Source organism: Moschus berezovskii, chromosome 7, assembly GCF_049115385.1.
Source record: "Moschus berezovskii isolate FMDL1 chromosome 7, NW_MosBer_1.0, whole genome shotgun sequence".
Classification (NCBI taxonomy): Eukaryota; Metazoa; Chordata; class Mammalia; order Artiodactyla; family Moschidae; genus Moschus; species Moschus berezovskii.
The window spans coordinates 92,992,825-93,015,331 of NC_142466.1; the positions used below are offsets into that span (position 1 = coordinate 92,992,825).

Genomic DNA, 22,507 nt, shown 5'->3' on the forward strand with positions numbered 1-22,507 from the left:
GGATGGCATCACCGACTCGATGGACATGAGTTTGAGTGAACTCTGGGAGTTGGTGATGGACAGGGAGGCCTGGTGTGCTGTGATTCATGGGGTCGCGGAGAGTCAGACACGACTGAACAGCTGAACTGAACTGAACTGAAGAAAACATAAGCAGAGGAAACAAAATTAAAATGGTCTAAATACACCGACTAAGAGAGACTGACATTAAAAAAGATTCTATATGCTATCTCAATGAAGCATCAAATGTAACAGAATAGGCAGGTTAGAAAAAGAAGGATTAAAAAGAAGATAAAAAAGATTAAAAAGACTTTAATAAAGATAAAGATTTTAATTTTAATAAAGATAAAAAAGATTTAAAAAAGATTAAAAAGAAGATGCAGACATTAGTCAAAGGAAAGCAAGGGTACCTATATTAATATCAACTGGAAAAGACTCTGATGCTGGGAGTGATTGGGGGTGGGAGGAGACGGGGACAACAGAGGATGAGATGGCTGGATGGCATCACCGACTCGATGGACATGAGTTTGAGTGAACTCCAGGAGTTGGTGATGGACAGTGAGGCCTGGCGTGCTGTGATTCATTGGGTCACAAAAAGTCGGACACGACTGAGCAACTGAACTGAAGATAGACTTCAAAGAAAATTATCAGACACAGAGAACGATAAGTGGATCACTTCACCAGGGAGACATTGGGGTCCTTAATGTGTATTCATCAGCTTACCCCATGGCTCAGTGGTAAAGAATCCACCTGCAATTCAGGGGAGATACGGGTTTGATCCCTGCTTGGGAAGATCCCCTGGAGGAGGAAATGGCATCCCACTCCAGTATTCTTGCCTGAAACTCCCCATGGGCAGAGGAGCCTGGTGGGCTAGTCCAAGGGGTTGGAAAGAGTTGGACACAACTAAATGACTAAGCACCAGTGTATATGCATCAAATAACTGACCTTCAAAAGATGTGAAGGTCATATAACCCTGTATAAGAGACTGCAAAAGAGACATAGGCATTTAGAACAGTCTTTGGGACTCTGTGGGAGAGGGTGAAGGTGGAATGATTGGAGAGAATGGAATTGTAGCATGTATATTATCATAAGTGACCAGTCCAGGTTCGACGCATAAATTTTCCTCTGTTCATTTCTTTGCATTTGTGCTTTTTTAATAAAAAACTGAAAGGAGAAATAGACAAATCAACAATAAGAGATTTCAACACTTTTCTGTCAATGTTATAGAGAATAATTAGGCCCAAATCAGTAAGAGCTCAATGCCATCAACCAATAGAATTGAATCAACATTTATAGAACATTTCACCTAACAATAGCAAAATGCATATTCTTACAGTTAACCTGGCATTTCCAAGGGTTCCATATCCGCAGAGTCAACCAATTGCTGATCAAAAATTAAAAAAAAAAAAATTTTTTTTGGAAAGTTCCAAAGAGAAAAATTTGAATTTTCTGTGACTGGCAACTGCTTACATAGCATTGACATTGTGTTAATCATTATAAGTAATCTAGAGATGACTTAAAGTATATAGGAGGATGTGTGTAGGTTACATGCAAATACCATGCTGTTTTATATAGGGGACTTGGGCATCTGTAGATTTTGAGGGGGTTCTGGAACCACTTCTCCGTGAGTGCTGAGGAATGACTGTACCAACATAGACATTTCCTGGGCTCAAAACAACACATAAGACACAATAATTTGTTTACCTTAAAATTTTTTTAAATTTAAATTGAATGAAATATGTTGTTTGACCACAATTGAATCAAACTTGACATCAATAAGAGAAAGTTAACAGAAAAATCTCTATAAACCCTTAGAAAATAACAACCTTCTAAATAATCTGTTCACCAAAAGTGATGTCTCTGGAGAAATCAAACATGCATAAAAGTGAACGAAAAGGAAAATAGGAGATATCAAAGTATGTGGGATGCAGCTAAAGCAGTCATGAGAGAAAAACTTGTAGCATTAAATGTATATGTGAGAAAACAGGAAGTCTTAAGTTGATAATCTAGGCTTCAAAATGGCTGTCTGAGGAGGCCTTACAAATATCTGTGAAAAGAATAGAAGCGAAAAGCAAAGGAGAAAAGGAAAGATATACCCATTTGAATGCAGAGTTCCAAAGAATAGCAAGGAGAGATAAGAAAGCCTTCCTCAGTGATCAATGCAAAGAAATAGAGGAAACAACAGAATAGGAAAAACAAGAGATCTCGTCAAGAAAATTAGAGATACCAAGGGAACATTTCATGTAAAGATGGGCTCGATAAAGGATAGAAATGGTATGGATCTAACAGAAACAAAAGATATTAAGAAGAGGTGGCCAGAATACACAGAAGAACTATACAAAAAAGATCTTCACGACCCAGATAATCATGATGGTGTGATCACTCACCTAGAGCCAGACATCCTGGAATGTGAAGTCAAGTGGGCCTTAGAAAGCATCACTATGAACGCAGGTAGTGGAGGTGATGGAATTCCAGTTGAGCTATTTCAAATCCTAAAAGATGATGCTGTGAAAGTGCTGCACTCAATATGCCAGCAAATTTGGAAAACTCAGCAGTGGCCACAGAACTGGAAAAGGTCAGTTTTCATTCCAATCCCAAAGAAAAGCAATGCCAAAGAATGTTCAAACTACCGCACAATTGTACTCATCTCACATGCTAGTAAAGTCATGCTCAAAATTCTCCAAGCCAGGCATCAGCAATACATGAACTGTGAACTTCCAGATGTTCAAGCAAGTTTTAGAAAAGGCAGAGGAACCAGAGATCAAATTGCCAACATTCGCTGGATCATCAAAAAAGCAAGAGAATACCAGAAAAACATCTATTTCTGCTTTATTGACTATGCCAAAGCCTTGGATCACAGTAAACTGTGGAAAATTCTGAAAGAGATAGGAATACCAGACCTCCTGACCTGCCTCTTGTGAAACCTGTATGCAGATCAGGAAGCAACAGTTAGAACTGGACATGGAACAACAGACTGGTTCCAAATAGGAAAAGGAGTCAAGGCTGTATATTGTCACCCTGCTTATTTAACTTATATGCAGAGTACATCATGAAAAATGCTGGTCTGGATGAAGCACAAGCTGGAATCAAGATTGCCAGGAGAAATATCAATAACCTCATATATGCAGATGACACCACCCTTATGACAGAAAGAGAAGAACTAAAGAGCCTCTTGATGAAAGTGAAAGAGGAGAGTGAAAAGGTTGGCTTAAAGCTCAACATTCAGAAAACTAAGATCATGGCATCTGGTCCCATCACTTCATGGCAGATAGATGGGGAAAGGAAACAGTGGCTGACTTAATTTTTCTGGGCTCCAGAATCACTGCAGATGCTGATTGTAGCAATGAAATTAAAAGACGCTTACTCCTTGGAAGGAAAATTATGACCAACCTAGACAGCATATTGAAAAGCAGAGACATTACTTTGCCAACAAAGGTCCGTCAAGTCAAGGCTATGGTTTTTCCAGTGGTCATGTATGGTTGTGAGAGTTGGACTATAAAGAAGGCTGAGCACCAAAGAATTGATGCTTTTGAACTGTGGTGTTGGAGAAGACTCTTGAGAGTCTCTTGGGCTGCAAGGAGATCCAACCAGTCCATCGTAAAGGAGACCAGTCCTGTGTTTTCATTGGAAGGACTGATGTTGAAGCTGAAACTCCAGTATTTTGGCCACCTGATGAGAAGTGCTGACTCATTTGAAAAGACCCTGATGCTGAGAAAGATTGAAGGTAGGAGGGGAAGGGGACGACAGAGGATGAGATAACCATCACCAACTCAATGGGTAAACTCCGGGAGTTGGTATGGATGGGGAGGCCTGGCGTGCTGCAGTTCATGGCGTCGCAAAGAGCTGGACACGACTGAGCGACTGAACTGACCTGAATCTAGGCTTCTGCCCCAAGAAAAATGAGAGCAAAATAAAGTCAGAGGAGCAAATGGAAGGAAATGATAGTGAGAAAGGCAGAAAAAAGAATAGAGAAATAAATAATAAAATTGTCAAAACTTGGAAAGAAGACTAAAGGAGTAGACACAAATTGTCAGTATCAGAAGTGAAACAGGAGTTATTACTACATACTCTGTAGCCATCAACAGAATGTCCACCCATACATTTGGCAACTTAGTTGAAAAGGGACTGGTTTCCTTGAAAAACATAAACTATTGTACTTTAACTCGACCAGTATGGAATAGATAATTTGAACAGTGCTATAATTATTAGCCAAACCATGGAAACAACCTCAGTTGTTGACAATCTAAATGTCCATCAATGGATGAATGGACATCCATTCATCCATTGATGAATATATGCATATGTGTACATACATGCAATGAAATATTATTTTCAGCCATAAGAAATCTTGTCACTTGCAACAACATAGATGGATCTTGTGGGCATCATGCTAAAAGAAAATAAGTCAAAGAAAGACAAATACTGTATGCTGTTACTTATATATCTTTAGAAAAGAAGAAAAGGTTACTTATAGAGAACAGACTGGTGTTGGTGGTAGAGGGAAGGTGGGGGGTGGGTGAAATGAGTAAGAGGGGTCAAAAGGTATAAACTTCCAGTTATAAAGTGAATGTCATGGGAATGTACTGTACATCATGGTGACTGCAATTAGTTATGTTGTGTTGTATAAAACACTTGTATGAAAGTTGCTAAAAGAATAGATCTTAAAAATTCTCATCGGAAGAAAAAGAGTTTTGTAACTATGTGTGGTGATGCATGTTAACTAGATTTATTGTGGTGATCATTCTGCAATATCTACAAATATCAAGTCACATTGTAAACCTGAAACTAATAGAATGTGATATACCAGTTATACCTCAATTAAAAAATATGATAAAAGTAAAAAAAAAAACCAAAAAGATAGTTCCGTTTATAATTAAATAAACCCCCACAAAAGAAATGTATAGGCCCAGGTGATTTTACTGCAGAATCTGCCAAATTTTTAAAGGACTCTTAAACACCAATGCTACATGATTTTTTTTCAGAAAATAGGAACATTTCTTAATTCACTTTGTGAAGCAGATATTATGCAGGTAATAAAATTGGACAAAAACAATAGAAAAAATGAAAACTATAGGTCAACATCTCTCATGAATATAGACATGAAAATCCTTAAATTTATTATGCAGATTAAATTCAACAATATGTAGAAATAATTGTATACCGTTATCAAGCATGGTTTATTCCAGGGACACAAGACTGGCTCTGTATTTGTAACTTAATCAGTATAATCCCTCATATTAGCATGCTAAAGAAGAAAAAGCATGTGATTATATCAGTTGATGCATTATAGTCATTTGGCAGAATACAATAAACATTTTGGGAAATGTAAAAAACACCTTACGATAGAAACAGGAACTCCTTTACTTGGTTAGGGACATCTACAAAAAAATTTGTAAGTAGGATTATTCTTATTTTTTTAAATATAAACATATACTTAATATAAAATGTTCACCATTTTAAAATGTCCAGTTCAGTGGCATTGTTTATTCACACCATTATGCAGTCATCACCATTCATTTCCAGAACTTCTTCATCTTCCCAGACTGAAACTATCCATTATATAATAACTACCCGTTCCTAGCCCACTCCCCCTCCCAGCCCCTGGTAACCTCTGTTTTACTTTGTCTCCATGAATTTGCCTATTTCAGGTACCTGCTGTAAGTGGAATCAAACAATATTTGTCATTTGTGACTGGTTTATTTCACTTAGCATAATGTTTTCAAGGCTAATCTCTTGATTTAGCATGTATCAGAATTTCTTTCCTTTTTAAGGCTGAATTATGTACAGTTATGTGTATATATGTACTACATTTTCTTATCTGTTTGTCTGTTGGTGGACATTAGGGTTGTTTCCACCTTTGGGCTATTGTGAATAATGCTGTTATGGACATTGGTGTATGAGTATATTGAATTCTTGCTTTTGATTCTTTGGGGGTATACACCCATGATTCAAACTGCTAGATCATATGATAAATTGAACTCTTTTTTTTATATATATATTTAACTTTTTGAGGAACTGCTAAACTCTTTCCCACAGAAACCACATCATTTTACTTTTCCCACAACAATAAACAGAGGTTCCAGTTTCTCCATGCATGTGTGCTCAGTCATGTCCGACTCTTTGTGACCCCATAGACTGTAGCCTGCCAGGCTCCTCTTTCCATGTAATTTTCCAGGCAGAAATACTGGAGTGGGTTGCCATTTCCTACTCCAATTATACTCCAGTTTCTCCACATCCTCCCAAAATGTTCTTTCCTGTTTCTTTGATAGTAGCTATCCTAAGAGTGTGATGTGGTATCTTTGTCGAGCAGTATTTTTAATGCTTTGAGACATTATGTTTCCTTCTCATATCAAGTACAAGGCAAGGATGTCTGTTCTTACCACTCTTATTCATTATTGTGCTAGAAGTTCTATAGTAAGGCAAGAACAGGAAATAAAATACATATAGATTGTAAGGAAAGAAATCTGCCCCTGTATGCAAATCTTCTGATTTTCTACATAGGAAATCTTAAGGAATCTAGGAGAAAAAAAAACTCCTAGAGGTAGTGAGTTCCACCAGGTTGCCAGATTCAGGATAAGCATACAGTTTATTACTGTATCATGGCAATTGTTCTGTATCATGAACAACTGGTCATTGAACTAAAAATACAGTACCATTAAAATCACTAAAAGAAGAAGAAGGAATTTTTAGGTATCAGTTTTTTAACAAAGTATATGTGAATTTGTATACTGAAAACCACAATAGCTATTGAAAGAAATCAAAGGACATCTCGGTAAATGGAGAGACATCTCATCTCATGTTCATAGATTTGAAGAGTCAACATGATAAAGATGTCAGTTCTTCCTAAATTGATATACAGGTTAATGTAAATCTTGTCCAAATTCCAGAAACATTTTTTAGTAGATACAGGTGAGATTATTCTAAAGTTTTTTATGGAAAGGCATATGCCTTAGAATAGCTAAAATAATCTTTTAAAATGAAGACTAAAGAAGGAAGAATCCATCTATCTGATTTCAAGACCTATGGTATAGCTGCATTAATCAAAACAGTGTTTTCCACAACATCATAGATTTAGAGATTGATAGAACAGAATAGAGAACCCCTGAATAGACCCCCCAGCAATGTGGGAAGAGGTTTAGTAGTCTTGAATACATGGCAAAGGATTCTGGTTGAAAGCAGGGTCTATGGATCTCCCCTAATGTCCCATGCCAGCCTTATTGCTGCTTCAGCCCTGGTTGGAAACTTAGGTTAAGTTGACTAGTGGGCTTGTGTGGTTTCTGGGTGAGCAAGGATATGTTTGTGTTATAGGCATTAATGGCCTTCAGGGATGTGGCTGTGGCCTTCACCCAGAAGGAGTGGAAGCTACTGAGTCCTGCACAGAGGACCCTGTATCGGGATGTAATGCTGGAGAACTACAGCCATATGGTGTCGCTGGGTAAGGATGACCTGTCCCATGTCTCAGACTCTGCCTGTAGGCCTCTTAAGATTTAATGGAGTAGCCACCATGCTTTTGGCTCAGAAAGAAGCATTTGTTTTCTCTATACCTCAGAGAATGTCTGGATTCTGTAGAGCTGGAAATGGTGAAGTTGTGCATGTGTGTGTATTTGTGTGATATGACACTGCATTTCTAGGCCCCTTCCAAGGCCAGTCCCTCCTCCAAAGTGATCTTACTGTGACGGCACAGTATTTGTATTCATTCAAGTACAGGGGAGAATCATATATTGCCTTTAGATCCAGGATTCCTCCCACCCTTTAGTCATCTTTTCTCAGCATTCAGAGAATCTTTGTCCCCATCCATGCCCCCTGCCTGGCTTTCCTACCTGCTTCTGAGTCATTGCATTCCCTGGCTGACTCTGAGTTCTGTGATAGCCTCGTAAGTCACTAACCAAAGGTCCCCTTGATTTTTTTCCCCTGTGAGTAGGAATTGCCTTTCCTAAACCGAAACTCATCATACAGCTGGAACAAGGAGACGAGCCCTGGAGAGAGGAGAGTGACTGTCTTCTGGACCTTTGTGCAGGTGAGTGGAAAACAGCAGGCAGGCAGGGTCAGGGCAGTGAGGTGCTCGGCAGCTGAGGAAAGAGGAGCATCTGTAAACTCCTGAGGAGGAAGCTCTTCCTCAGGCCTGCCTTCCGTGCCGTCCTGCTCAGCCCAGAGAGGGCTTCCCCGGCCCTCCCCTCTCTCCTCCCCAACAGAGCAGCATCCACTCACTTGGTGTCCCTTGTCCAGCACTTCTAGGATCTTCCCATTCTTGAACTTTTGTTAGTTGACCTGATCTTCAACTTAACACTTGTCCTCTGAGACTAAGTCATCTATCCCTGCTAGATTCTGTCCAGTTTTTATTTTTAAACTGGTAATGTTTTCATGCAGCAGTTCTACCGGTAAGTTCCCATAACTTTTGTTTCTTTTATGATGTGTCATTTAATATTATAACAGAGTGTGAAGAATTATACAATGAGTGCCAGTTTGCCTTCCATGCAGCCTAAGTGGTGGTGGTGGTTTAGTCGCTAAGTCACGTCAGACTCTTGCGACCCCATGGACTGTAGCCCACCAGGCTCCTCTGTCCATGGGATTTTCCAGTCAAGAATACTGTAGCAGTGTTCTGCTGAAAGTTTTCACTTTTGTCTCAGGTTCAAAGGATTTGTCAACAAAATAAGCTACTCATTATATACAAATAAATAATACAAATATTTATTAGAGAATTATCTGGCTTACTTTCAATAAACTAACATTGAAAGAAAAGTGAAAGAGAGAAGAGGATACATCACCAATTTGGGTTTTCACCAACATTCAGACTTAAACAGTACTGGGAAGTCCCATGTCACAGCTCATTTGGAGTCCCAGTTGGGAAAAGGTCCTAGGCAGAGTGTCTGCTCCGTGGGTAAGAGTTCAAAGATTGCATTTTGGGGTTCCCGTTTATAATCCCAGGATGCAAACAAGATGCTCATCATCAATCTGTGAGCAAATTGCAGTTCTTGCTTCCTGTTATGCTGTTTGTTTTGTCATGTAAATCTTGGAATGTTGTTAAGGTCAGGGCTTGGTTTGCCGGGCCCCCTCCAGGAGCTTAATAAGTTCCAAGATCTGCTCCCTATCGGTATCTGTCGTGTTTTTCTTCTGACACCCACAGCAGCAGTCAGGGCAGTGTCCAAGTAGGTCAGAAGCAAGGTCAGAGGCCCTCTCTGCTGTTTTGCCTCTGAAGCCTGGACAAGACTACTTCTATTTTATTTCTCTAACAAGTGGGTTGCCATTTTCTTCTCTAGAGTATCTTCCTGACCCAGGGATTGAACATGGGTCTCCTGCACTGCAGGCAGATTCTTTACTGACTGAGCTACCAGGGAAGCTTGCAGACTAAGAAATATACCATTATATAAGACCAGGTGATAGCCGATACCTTTCCTGGTTGTGTCCGGCTCCTTCGCCCCGCCTCTGAGAATCTGACTTCTCCATTAGCATGCCTATGACTGCCCTTAGCTTTTTTATCCCTTCAGTGGATCTTTTAACCATATAGAAAGTTCTTTTGCATGTTTGTAAACTTCTCTGCACATAGTACCATGTTGTATACCTCCTTCACCAGCTATATGTGAGATTCATATTAAAATGCACAAGTTTAGTTTATACTTTTATTTATTTTTTTTGTATCTATCCAGAATTTTTGTTTTATTTTTTTTCTTTCTTTCTTTCTTTATTTTTTTATTGGAGGCTAATTATTTTACAATATTATATTGGTTGGTTTTGCCATACATTGACATGAATCCGCCCTGGGTGTACATGAGTTCCCCCTTCCGAACCCCGCTCCCACCTCCCTCCTCCCTTTATCCTCCCTCTGGGTCATCCCCGCACACCAGCCCCGAGCATCCTGTAACATGCATCGACCCTGAACTTAGTTTATACTTTTAATATTTGTTATATATTGATTTCATTATATGAATATTTTAATGCAGTTGAATTATCATTTCTCTTTTGGACATTTGAGTTATTTCTAATTTTTGTCTATGAAATAATGTTGCTGTATATTCTTATTTCTTCCTTGGAAACGCATGCAAGAGTTTCTCTCAAGATGCATACCTAGGAACACAGAGACTGGTTCATGGGTGTAGGTAGCCTCAAACTGATTAGGTTATACCACATGTGTTCTGAAGCTGTTCAACGCCATATTACACTCCCAGCAGCACTGATGAGTTCCTGTTCCACAGTCTCACATTTTCCACCCATCTGTTTGGTTTGTGGTGAAATATCATAGGGATTTTGCTTTCCAGAGAGCGTGAGCACCTTTTCCTGTGTTGACTTGGTCATTGGTGTTTCATTTTCTGTGACTTGTCTGTTCAGGGTATGTTCCTACTTTTGATTTGGGCTATTTCTGTTATTGAACTATAGAAATTCCATATGCATTCTGGAAACATTTAGATCTTTAATCCAGGTGGAATTAATTATATGTGAGTGTTGGGAGGTAAGGATAAATTTCTGCCTTTTTTTTCATTCTTTTATTTTCAACATTCTTGGCATTTTATTTTTTGTTATTTATTTTTGCTGCTAAATACAACCATATATCTGTACTTGTACTTTATAGCAAACTCAATGCTTTTTTCTTTTAAAAAAAAGAACTATTATTAAACTATAATTATAATATGATAGAAAAACATTATTATGGTATAAGGTATGATACCTTATGCCAGGAGGTCTAAGTTATGATACCTTATGCCAGGAGGTATAAGGTAAAATTTGCTAAGTTTTGATATCTTCACAGTCATAAAACCACCACGATAATTCAAATTCTGAGCATACCTATCACTGCAGAGTTTCCTTGTGCCTCACTATAATTTCTGTCTCCTGCCCCTCCCTGTCCTCCCCTCCCTCCCTTACTCAGACAACCACTGACTGCTTTCTGTCATAGATTTGTTTTCATTTTTAGAATTCATATAAGTTAATCATGTTAATTCTTTCACCCAGTGTAATTATTTTGAATTTTATCCATAATGTTGGATGTATCAACAGTTCATTTATTTTAATTGCTGAGTAGTAATATAGATATCACAATTATTTAGCCATTCATGGGCTAAAGAAATTTCACTAGTCTCTAGTTTTGATGAATACAGATGAAGACTATATGAATATTCATGAAAAGTATTTGTGTAAGCATATGCTTTCATTTCTTTTGGATAAGCACCTGGGAGTGGAATGGCTGGGATGGATGATACAGGGTATATTTAATTTTTAATGAGACTCAGCAAGTAGCTGTACTATTTCACATTCCCACCAGCAGTGTGTGAGAGTTCCAAATGCTTCACATATTTGTCAACACTTGGCATTATGATTTTAATTTTAGACATTTTTATAACTGTGTGGTAGCATCTTATATGGTTTTACCTGACATTTTCTTAATGACTTGTGATGTTGATAGTCTTTTCAAGTGCTTATTTGCTGTCTGTATATCTTCTTTGGTGAAATGTTGTCTCAAATCTTTGGCCAATTTGAAAAGTTGGTTTCTTATGTTTTTATTGAATTTTGCAAGTTCTTCATATAATCTGTATAGAAGTCCATCATTTGATTTGTAAGTATTTTCTTTGTGGCTCGCTTTTTATCTTCTTAGTAGTGTTTTTTAATGAGAATTTCTTAGTTTTGGTGAAGTCCAAGTTTCAATTTTCCTCTCATGAATTTCACTTTTGGTGATTTACTTAGGAAATCTTTCCAAAATGAAGGCCAAAAAGAGTTTCATATATTTTTCCTTTTAAAAGTTTTATAATTTTTACTTTTCATTTAGATCTAAGTCTTATTTTGAGTAAATTTTTTTTATTTGATACCAGGTCTGGATTTAAGTACAACTTTTCTTTGTTTTTTTTTTTCTTTTGTATACAAATATCCAATTTTTCTAGCACTATTTATTGAAAAGACAACCCTTTCTTTGAATTTCCCGTGCACCTTTGTGTAAGTTAACTGTGTGTGGGTCTATATCTAATACATACTCTATTTTTTTCCACTTTTCTCTTTATCCATCTTGGTGTCAGTACCACATAGTCTTGATTACTGCAGCTTTGTAAGAAGTCTGGAATTTAGTATAAATCCTCAAAGGTTTTTCTTTTTTAAAGTTGTTTTACTTGTGCTAGATTCTTTGCATTTCCACGTGGATTTTAGAATCAGCTTGACAGTTTTCAACAAAATTCCTGTTGGAATATTGATTAGGATTGAGTTGAATCTACATCAATTTGAGGATAATATACATGTAAATTATATACTCTGTCATCCAGTACATGAACACAGTCCCTCTATTTTTATGGGACTTAATGTTTGTGTGCATTGTTTTATAGTTTTTTATACAAAGGACTTATGTATCTTATCAGATTTATCCCTGTTTCATATTTTTCATGCTGTTTAAAGTACTTTAAAATTTCAGTTGTTGATAGCATATAAAAATAAAATTAATTTATCTATTCTGATCTTGTATCTGGTAAACTTGCAAAACTTGTCATTCTCATAGTTTTGTAGATTCTATATGATTTTCTACATAAATGACTAATTATTTGTAAGTAAGTATACTTCATTTCTTTCCATTCTTTGTGTCTTTAATTTCTTTTTCTTGCCTCATTGCTCAGGCGAGAACATCAGTGCAATGATGAATTTAAATGGTGGTGAAAGTGGACATCCTTTTTTTGCTCCTGATCTTATGGGGAATGCTTTCCTCCTAAGTGTAAGTTTTATAGCTACTCTTCTTCAGCTTGACAAGCTTCCTTTCTATTCCTTGTTGATGAGTTTTTACTGGGAATGGATGTTGGATTTTGTCATTTTTTGGTGTTATCTTTACAGATGATCATTTTTCTTTTTTAGTCTTTTATTATAATTTAGTAAATTATACATTTTTGTTGTTAAATCAGCCTTTTATATCTGTTAATATAATGCACTGACATTCAAATTTTGTCAGTTTTACCTTCATTTTATGTGTATGTGTATATTTATTTAGTTCTTTGAAATTTTATATATGTACATTCATGTAACTACCACTGTATTCCAAGATACAGGACAGTTCTATCACAAGAATCCCCCTTCTGCTACCCTTTTATAGTCACAGCCTACACCCTCACTCTTCCCCTCTCCTCATCTGGCAACCACTAATCTGTTCTCTGTCTCTATAGTTTTGTCATTTCAAGGATGTTATATAAAAGAAGTCACATCATATGTTACCTTTGGAGATTGCTTTTTTTTTCTTTTGATAGCCATACAAATTGTTGTATGTACTAGTATTTTATTCCTTTTATTGTTGAGTAGCAGTCCATGGTGTGAATGTATCAATACTACAGTCTTTTAAAATTTTTATTTATTTTTTTACTTTACAATATTGTATTGGTTTTGCCATACATTGACATGAATCTGCCATGTCATGACATGTGTTCCCCATCCTGAACCCGCCTCCCACCTCCCTCCCCATCCCATTCCTCTGGGTCATTCCAGTATACCAGTTTGTTAAACCATTCAAGAACATTCGAGTTCTTTATATTTTTGGCTATTAAGAATTAAGTTGCTGTGGACATTTGTGTGTAGGTTTTTGTGTGAATGTATGGTTTTTGTTTCTGGCATAAATGCCCAAAAGTGCAAGTTGCTGGCCTATATGGTAAATATAGGTTTAGTTCTATAATAAAATACCATACTAATTTTCCAAAATGGCTATACCATTTTATATTCCCATCAGCAGTGTTTGAGTGATCCAGTTTTTCTGCATTTGTGTCAGGATTTGGTGTTAACACTGTTTTTTTTTTTTAATTTTAGCCATTTTATCAGATATCTAGCAGTATCTCCTTAGTTGGTGGGAGTAAGAAGTTTAGTACAAGCAGTTCGTCTCTAAGGAGAACTGAGTAGCTCAGCGTATCTGAGTAAGTTCACTGTAGCAAGGCTTTACTCTTCTTGCCAAGAGACTTGTATTCTCCCCATGGGTAGATTAAGAGCTTGTGAGCACCTGTTCATAGGTGGCTATTGCTGTCATTTTGTGAGGTCTTCCTGGCATGTCCTTAGCATCTACTTATTCTCCTCAGACAATCATTTTCCCTGAATGGTTGGCAGGTGTGAGTGTGTTTTAAGATCTAATCTAATCTGATCACCAAGTGGTTCTGGCAAAGACAGTATAACAAGTGGTGAAAGGAAAGGCATGGTTTCTTCCTAGGTTAGCTCATATTGGTGGTGGGCAGGCAGGGACCTACAGACTCAGGTCCAGGGTGTCCACTTGAGCATCTTTGGATACTGCAGTTTTAAAAGGGCCAACTTCTGACAGTTCATTTCAGCCTGGTGGGCACCATGAAAGTTGATTGGCCCAGGAATAATGGGTAGCATGAATATCATTAACTAGAGTTGTTTGTTTCTTTTAAGGTAGAATTTATTTACTGGAAATGCAACATTTAAAGTATACTAGTCTGTGAATTCAAACAACGTATATATCTCTGTAACACAAACTTTATCAAAATGCAGATTACTGTTATCCAGGTAGTTCCCTTGTGGCCCATCCCTGTAAACCCCTGCTCCCACCCCTCAGAGGCACCACTGTTTTTCTGATTTTATTTCACCATAGATTAATTTTGCCTGCTGTACAATTTTGCCTAAAGGGAATCATTTAATACTTTCTTTTTTGAGTAAGGCTTCTTTCAGTCAGTATATTTTTTAAGCGTCATCCATGCTGTGTTATACATCAGTACATCTGTTCTTTCTGTAACATCAAATAATGTACCATCATATGAATATATATTTATATGACTGTTTATCCATTCTCCTTGAGAGACACCTTGATGGCTTCCAGTTTTAAGTTGTTTTGAAAAAGATGCTGTTAATATTCTTATGGTAATTTTTTGCTTATTTTCAACAAACCTTTGTTTTCCATTTTCTTTGGATACATACCTAGGATGTACTAGTTTCCTAGGGTTGATTTAATAAATTACCACAAACTGAGAAGCTTAAAAAAAGAAATTTATTCTTTCACAGTTCAGAATCAACCTGTTGGTGGGGTTGGTTATTTCTGGAGGTTCTGAAAGGGAGTCTGTTCTGTGCCTCTGTCTTCACTTCTGGTGGTTGTTGGCACTCGTTAGTGTTCCTTGTCTTATAACAGCATCACTCTAATCTCTGCCTCTGTGATTATACAGCCTTCTTCCTTCTAAGTGTCTGTGTATCCAGATCTCCCTCTCCTTGTAAGGACACCAGTTACTGGATCAAAACTCAGTCTAATTGGAGTATAACCTCATCTTAACTTGATAACATCTGCGAAGACTCTTTCAAAATAAGGCCACATTCATATGTTCCAGGTTGACATTCATTTTGGTGGGATACTATTTAGTCCAGTACACTGAGTCATAGGGTAACTGTACATGCAGTTTTATAAGAAATGACTAGACCTTTTCCAAAGTGGTTGTACAGTTTCTCATTTCCATGATCAGCAAACACGTAAGAGTTCTTGTCACTTCACATCCTCCCCAATAGTTTTCATTTTATCTTTGGTGATGGATGTGTAGAGTTATCTCATAGGGGGTTTCCATTTTGCTCATGGTTAATACGTTGAGTCCTTCTGTGTGCTTTTTGATCTTTTATATATATCATATACTTTGTGAAGTATACATTCAAATATTTCTTCCAGTTTTTCTGCATTGATTTTCGTAATTAAATTTATGTGTTTTTAATTGAAGGATAATTGCTGTACAATATTGTGTTGGTTTCTGCCAAGCATCAGCATGAATCAGCCGTTGATACACCTCTGTCCCCCTCTTGAACCTCCCTCTCACCTCCCTCCCCGTCGTACCCCTCTAGGTTGTTACCATGCTCTATTTTGGGTTCCCCGAATAGATGGAAAAACAGTGGAAACAGTGTCAAACTTTATTTTTTTGGGCTCCAAAATCACTGCAGATGCTGATTGCAGCCATGAAATTAAAAGACACTTACTCCTTGGAAGGAAAGTTATGACCAACCTTGATAATATATTAAAAAGCAGAGACATTACTTTGCCAACAAAGGTCCGTCTAGTCAAGGCTATGGTTTTTCCCTTGGTCATGTATGGATGTGAGAGTTGGACTGTGAAGAAAGCTGATCGCCAAAGAATTGATGCTTTTGAACTGTCGTGTTGGAGAAGACTCTTGAGAGTTCCTTGTACCGCAAGGAGATCCAACCAGTCCATTCTAAGGGAGATCGATCCTGGGTGTTAATTGGAAAGACTGATGCTAAAGCTGAAACTGCAATACTTTGGCCACCTCATGCGACGAGTTGACTCACTGGAAAAGACTCTGATGCTGGGAAAGTTTGGGGGCGGGAGGAGAAGGGGACGACGGAGAATGAGATGGCTGGATGGCATCACCGACTCTGTGGACATGAGTTTGAGTGAACTCCGGGAGTTGGTGATGGACAGGGAGGCCTGGCGTGCTGTGATTCATGGGGTCGTGGAGAGTTGGACACGACTGAGCTAATGAACTGAACTGAACTGAACTGAATCACACCACAAATTCCCATTGGCTATCTGTTTTACATATGGTAATGTATTTGTTTCCGTGTGACTCTCTCCAACATTTCACCTCTCCTTACCGCCCCCCACCACCCGCATTATTTTTCATGATTGAGTTTTATGAATTCTTTATTAATCCTCGATACCAAGTCCATTGTCATTTGTACGTTTTGCAAACATCCTCTCAGTCTGAAGCTTTTGCGTTCATTTTCTTAACAATAACTTTTGATATTTTAATACTGAGGAAGTCTTTTTCTTTTCTTAAATTTTTTTGCCATTTGTATTTTCTTTTAAATGTTTTTAGTTTTAGCTGCTTGTATACTTAGATCTACAGTTCATCTTGAATTAACTTTTGTATATGGTGTGAGGCAGGAATCAAGGTTTTGTTTTGTTTTTTTTTCCATGTGGCTACGCAGTGGCTCTAGCCCCATTTGTTGAAATGTCTTGTATTTCTCTCATTGGATTGCTTTGTTGAATATCTAATCACTGACTAAAATTGGGTTTATTTTACACTCTCTCTGTTCTATTCCTTTGATTAGTATGTCCATCCTTAAACCAAACCATACTGTCTTTGCTACTGTAGGATCACTGACAATCTTAAAGTCCGGTAGTGTCAGTCTTCTTTTGTTTTTTTTTTTTTAGGGTTGCTTTGGATAGTCCTCTGCATTTCCACTTAAATTTTAGGATCAGTTTCTCATTTGCAAAAAGAAAGAAAAAAAGAAAACCTGGGTAGTGTTTATTTTGAGATTTTACTGTATCTATAGATAACTTGAGGTAGAAATTGCATCTTACCAAAATCAGCTCTTACAAGCCACTACCTAAATCTTTTCAAATTCATCTCAGCAAAATAAACATTTGTGAAATGCAGCTAAAGCAGAGTTTAGAAGAAAATTTATAGCCTTAAGTGCTTATTTTAGAAAAGGTCTATGATCAGTGACTTAAGAAGCTAGAAAAAGAACAAAGTAAATGCAAAGTGAGTGCAAGGAAAGGAATAAAGAAAATGAGAGCAAAAATCTGTGAAATATAACACTTTATTAGCAGAAAAACTTGCCAAGAAAATGTTTAATGTCTGAAAAGAAAATTATATATTGCTACTAAATTATATATTGTTGCATAGACTAATCAAGAGAAAAAGAAGACATAAATAATTCAAGAGTGAAGGGGGAAGTTACTACATATTCTTGATACTTTAAAAAGATACTAAGGGGATATTATGAACAAGTTTATGCTAACAAGTTTAACACCTTATATGAAATGAGTGAATTTTTGAAAAATAGTATGGATACAGGATGGGACAAAATCTGAATATAGTACATTTTTAAAGTAATTAAGTTGGTGGTGGATCCCCAAACCTGCACAAGTGATAAAAACATTCCATATTTAAAAAGAATTACACACCATGCCCAAATGGAATTTATTCTACATATGCAAAGCTCAGCATTAGAAACTCTGTACTATAGATTAGTCAATTTATATATCCTCTGATAGAAGCTTTCTCTCCAGCTCTCTTCCTTTCTTTTTAAGTCCTCAGCAAAGTCACATTTATCATTCATATTTCTTCCAGCAGTCTCTTCTTGCTTTTTCTAGTATGTACCTCAACTCTTTCAGCCTCTGTCACCTAGTTCCAAAGCCACTTCCACAAATTTTAGGTATTGCCTATAGCAGCATCCCACTTTTTGGTATCAAAAACAGTATTCGGGTTATTGAGTAACAGAACTGTTTGGATATGTGTGTACACATGCACACACACACACACACACAAGATGTATTATATGCAGTTGGCTCATGTGACTGTGGAGGCCGAGAAGTTCCAAGATCTACAGTTAGCAAAATGAAGACATATGAGAGTCCATGGTTCTCTCAGGCTCTCAGTCTCAACACCCAGGAAGAACTACTATATCAGATCAAGTGTGGTAGCAGGAAAAACAAAAACAGTTCCATCTGTCTCCTCTCTCCACCCATCCTCACATGTCCCAATTGGAAGGCAGTTAGCCTAGAAGAATTCCCTCTTATTTGGGAGTTGTTGTTCAGTCACTAAGTCATGTCTGACACTTTGAGACTCGTGGACTGCAGCACACCAAACTTCCCTGTCCTTCACTATCTCCCAGAGTTTCCTCAAACTCATGTCCATTGAGTCAGTGATGCCATCCAGTCTTCTCCAACACCCCAGTTCAAAAGCATCAGTTCTTCAGCGCTCAGCCTTCTTCATAGTCCAGCTCTCACATCCGTGCATGACTACTAGAAAAACCATAGCTTTGATGTCAGCAAAGTGATGTCTCTGGTTTTTAATATACTGTCTAGGTTTGTCATTGCTTTTTTCCAAGGAGCAAGTGTCATTTAATTTTGTCACTGTCTTCAGTGATTTTGGAGCCCCCAAAATAAAATGTTACTATTTCCACATTTGCCCCATCTATTTGCCATGAAGTAATGGGACTGGATGCCGTGATCATAGCTTTTTAAATGTTGAGTTTTAAGCCAGCTTTTTCACTCTCTTCTTTCACCCTGATCAAGAGGCTCTAAAGAGGCACTAAAGTGCCTCTTCACTTTCTGCCATTAGAGTGGTATCATCTGCATATCTGAGGTTGTTGATATTTCTTCTGACAATCTTGATTACATCTTGTTGAGTCATCCAGTACAGCATTTTTCATGATGTCCTCTGCATGTAAGTTAAATAAGCAGGGTGACAATATACAGCCTTGACGTACTGCTTTCTCAATTTTGAACCAGCCTGTTGTTCCATGTTTGGTTCTGACTGTTGCTTTTTGACCTACATACAGGTTTCTCTGGAGACCAGTAAGGTGGTCTGTTCTTCCATCTTTTTAAGAATTGCCACAGTTCATTGTGATCCACACAGTCAGAGGCTTTAATGTAGTCAATGAAGCAGAAGTAGATTTTTTTTTGGAATTCCCTTGCTTTTTCTATGATCCAACAGACATTGGCAATTTGATCTCTGATTCCTCTGCCTTTTCTAAGTCCAGCTTGTACATCTGGAAATTCTCGGTTCATGTTCTGCTGAAGCCTAACTTGAAGGATTTTGAGCATTACCTTGGGAGAGGGTCAGTCTTTTGTTCTACTCAGGCCTTTCAACTGCTTTACTCAGGCTTCCTATTTAAGTGTTCAGTTCAGTTCGGTTCAGTTCAGTCGCTCAGTCGTGTTCGACTCTTTGAGACCCATGAATCAGAGCACACCAGGCCTCCCTGTCCATCACCAACTCCCAGAGTTCACTCAAACTCATGTCCATAGAGTCAGTGATGCCATCCAGTCATCTCATTCTCTGTTGTCCCCGTCTCCTCCCGCCCCCAGTCCCTCCCAGCATCAGAGTCTTTTCCAGTGAGTCAACTCTTCGCATGAGGTGGCCAAAGTATTGCAGTTTCAGCTTTGGCATCAGTCCTTCCAATGAACACCCAGGATTGATCTCCTTTAGAATGGACTGGTTGGATCTCCTTTAACTCCAAGGAACTCTCAAGAGTCTTCTCCAGCACCACAGTTCAAAAGCATCAATTCTACGGCGATCAGCTTTCTTCACAGTCCAACTCTCACATCCATACATGACCATGGGAAAAACCATAGCATTGACTAAACGGACCTTGATTGACAAAGTAATGTCTCTGCTTTTAAATATGCTATCTAGGTTGGTTATAACTTTCCTTCCAAGGAGTAAGCGCCTTTTAATTTCATGGCTGCAATCAGCATCCGCAGTGATTTTAGAGCCCCCTAAAATAAAGTCTGACACTGTTTCCACTGTTTCCCCATCTATTTCCCATGAAGTGATGGGACCAGATGCCATGATCTTTGTTTTCTGAATGTTGAGCTTCAAGCCAACCTTTTCACTCTCCTCTTTCACTTTCATCAAGAGGCTTTTGAGTTCCTATTCACTTTCTGCCATAAGGGTGGTGTCATCTGCATAGAACTGTATAGAGCTTCTCCATCTTTGGCTACAAAGAATATAATCAGTCTGATTTCAGTTTTGACCATCTGGTGATGTCCATGTGTAGAGTCTTCTCTTGTGTTGTTGGAAGAGGGTGTTTGCTATGACCAGTGCATTCTCTTTGCAAAACTCTATTAGCCTTTGCCCTGATTCATTTCATGCTCCAAGGCCAAATTTGCCTGTTACTCCAGGTGTTTCTTGACTTCCTACTTTTGCATTCCAGTCCCCTATAATGAAAAGGACATCTTTTTTGGGTGTTAGTTCTAAAAGGTCTTGTAGGTCTTCATAGAACCATTCAACTTTGGCTTCTTCAGCATTACTGGTTGGGGCATAGACTTGGATTACTGTAATATTGAATGGTTTGCCTTGGAAACGAACAGAGATCATTCTGTCATTTTTAAGATTGCATCCAAGTACTACATTTTGGACTCTTTTGTAGACCATGATGGCTACTCCATTTCTTCTAAGGGATTCCTGCCCACAGTAGTAGATATAATGGTCATCTAAGTTAAATTCACCCATTCCAGTCCATTTTAGTTCACTGATTCCTAGAATGTCTACGTTCACTCTTGTTATCTCCTGTTTGACCACTTCCAATTTGCCTTGATTCATGGACCTAACATTCCAGGTTCCTATGCAATATTGCTCTTTACAGCATCGGACCTTGCTTCTGTCACCAGTCACATCCGCAACTGGGTATTGGTTTTGCTTTGGCTCCATCCCTTCATTCTTTCTGGAGTTATTTCTCCACTGATCTCCAGTAGCATACTGGGCACTTACCGACCTGGGGAATTCCTTATTCAGTATTCTATCATTTTGCCTTTTGATACTGTTCATGGGGTTCTCAAGGCAAGTATACTGAAGTGGTTTGCCATTCCCTTCTCCAGAGGACCACATTCTGTCAGACCTCTCCACCATGACTCGTCTGTCTTGGGTGGCCCCACATGGCATGGCTTAGTTTCATTGAGTTAGACAGGGCTGTGGTTCATGTGATCAGATCAGCTAGTTTTCTGTGATTATGATTTCTGCCCTATGATGTGTCTGCCCTCTGATGCCCCCTCGCAATACCTACCGTCTTATTTGGGTTTCTCTTACCTTGGTCGTAGCTCCAGCGCAACTGACCACGCGCAGAAGCGTGGCCAAGACGAGCTACTCCATGTCCAAGGTAAGGTACAGTGGCTGTGCTTTGCTGGAGCAGCTTTGAAGAGATATTTAAGTGTTAAAGTCTTCCAAAAACACCCTCACAGAAACACCCAGCTGCTGCTGCTGCTAAGTCGCTTCAGTCGTGTCTGACTCTGTGTGACCCCATAGACACCCAAATAGTGTTTAAATGTTTGGGCAGCCTGTGGCCAGAGCAGTTAATGCATGAAATTAACTATCACATATTTTAATATTTCTTTTATATTGTGTTAAAATCATAGAGATGGCATATTATGAAAGTTGTCTAGTTTCCAGGGATTAATTCAGATTCTTATCAAAAGTGTTTCCATTTTTCACATGTGGACCAAGTCTTAAAATTCTTTTAAGAGTTTAAAAGCAGTGAATGCACAGCATTCTTTCTTCTATTGTAATCCAGTACCTATGGCATCTGTTTAACTCACTGCTATAATTTTATTCCTTACAATTACAGCTGCAGAAGGAAAAATTTCTTTAAGAAGCCATTAGGCATGGCGTTTTTTTCTGTTTCCTTTGGGATGTTTGTTGAACATCCCAACATGGACAGTTGTTGAAATACTTATTGGTCTGAAAAATCAATTGGCATGAGAGTCAGTTCAGTTCAGTTCAGTTCAGTCGCTCAGTCGTGTCCGACTCTTTGTGACCCCATGAATCGCAGCACGCCAGGCCTCCCTGTCCATCACCAACTCCCGGAGTTCACCCAAACTCATGTCCATAGAGTCAGTGATGCCATCCAGCCATCCTATTCTCTGTCATCCCCTTCTCCTGTCCCCAGTCCCTCCTAGCATCAGGGTCTTTCCAGTGAGTCAACTCTGCATGAGGTATTGGATTTTCAGCCTCAGCATCAGTCCTTCCAATGAACACCCAGGATTGATCCCCTTTAGAATGGACTGGTTGGATCTCCTTGTAGTCCAAGGGACTCTCAGGAGTCTTCTCCAACACCACAGTTCAAA

General features: G+C 38.4%; 1 protein-coding gene across 2 annotated transcripts in view; it reads left to right on the forward strand.

Moving 5' to 3' along the window:
• Positions 1–22,507, forward strand: part of ZNF169 (zinc finger protein 169) — a 59,468-nt gene that overhangs the window by 31,552 nt on the left and 5,409 nt on the right. For both annotated transcript variants that reach the window (XM_088838155.1, XM_088838156.1), the window contains exons 3-4: positions 7,306–7,432; positions 7,919–8,014. In XM_088838155.1, coding sequence (XP_088694281.1) covers positions 7,306–7,432; positions 7,919–8,014 — 223 coding nt within the window. The remainder of the gene's footprint in view (positions 1–7,305; positions 7,433–7,918; positions 8,015–22,507) is intronic.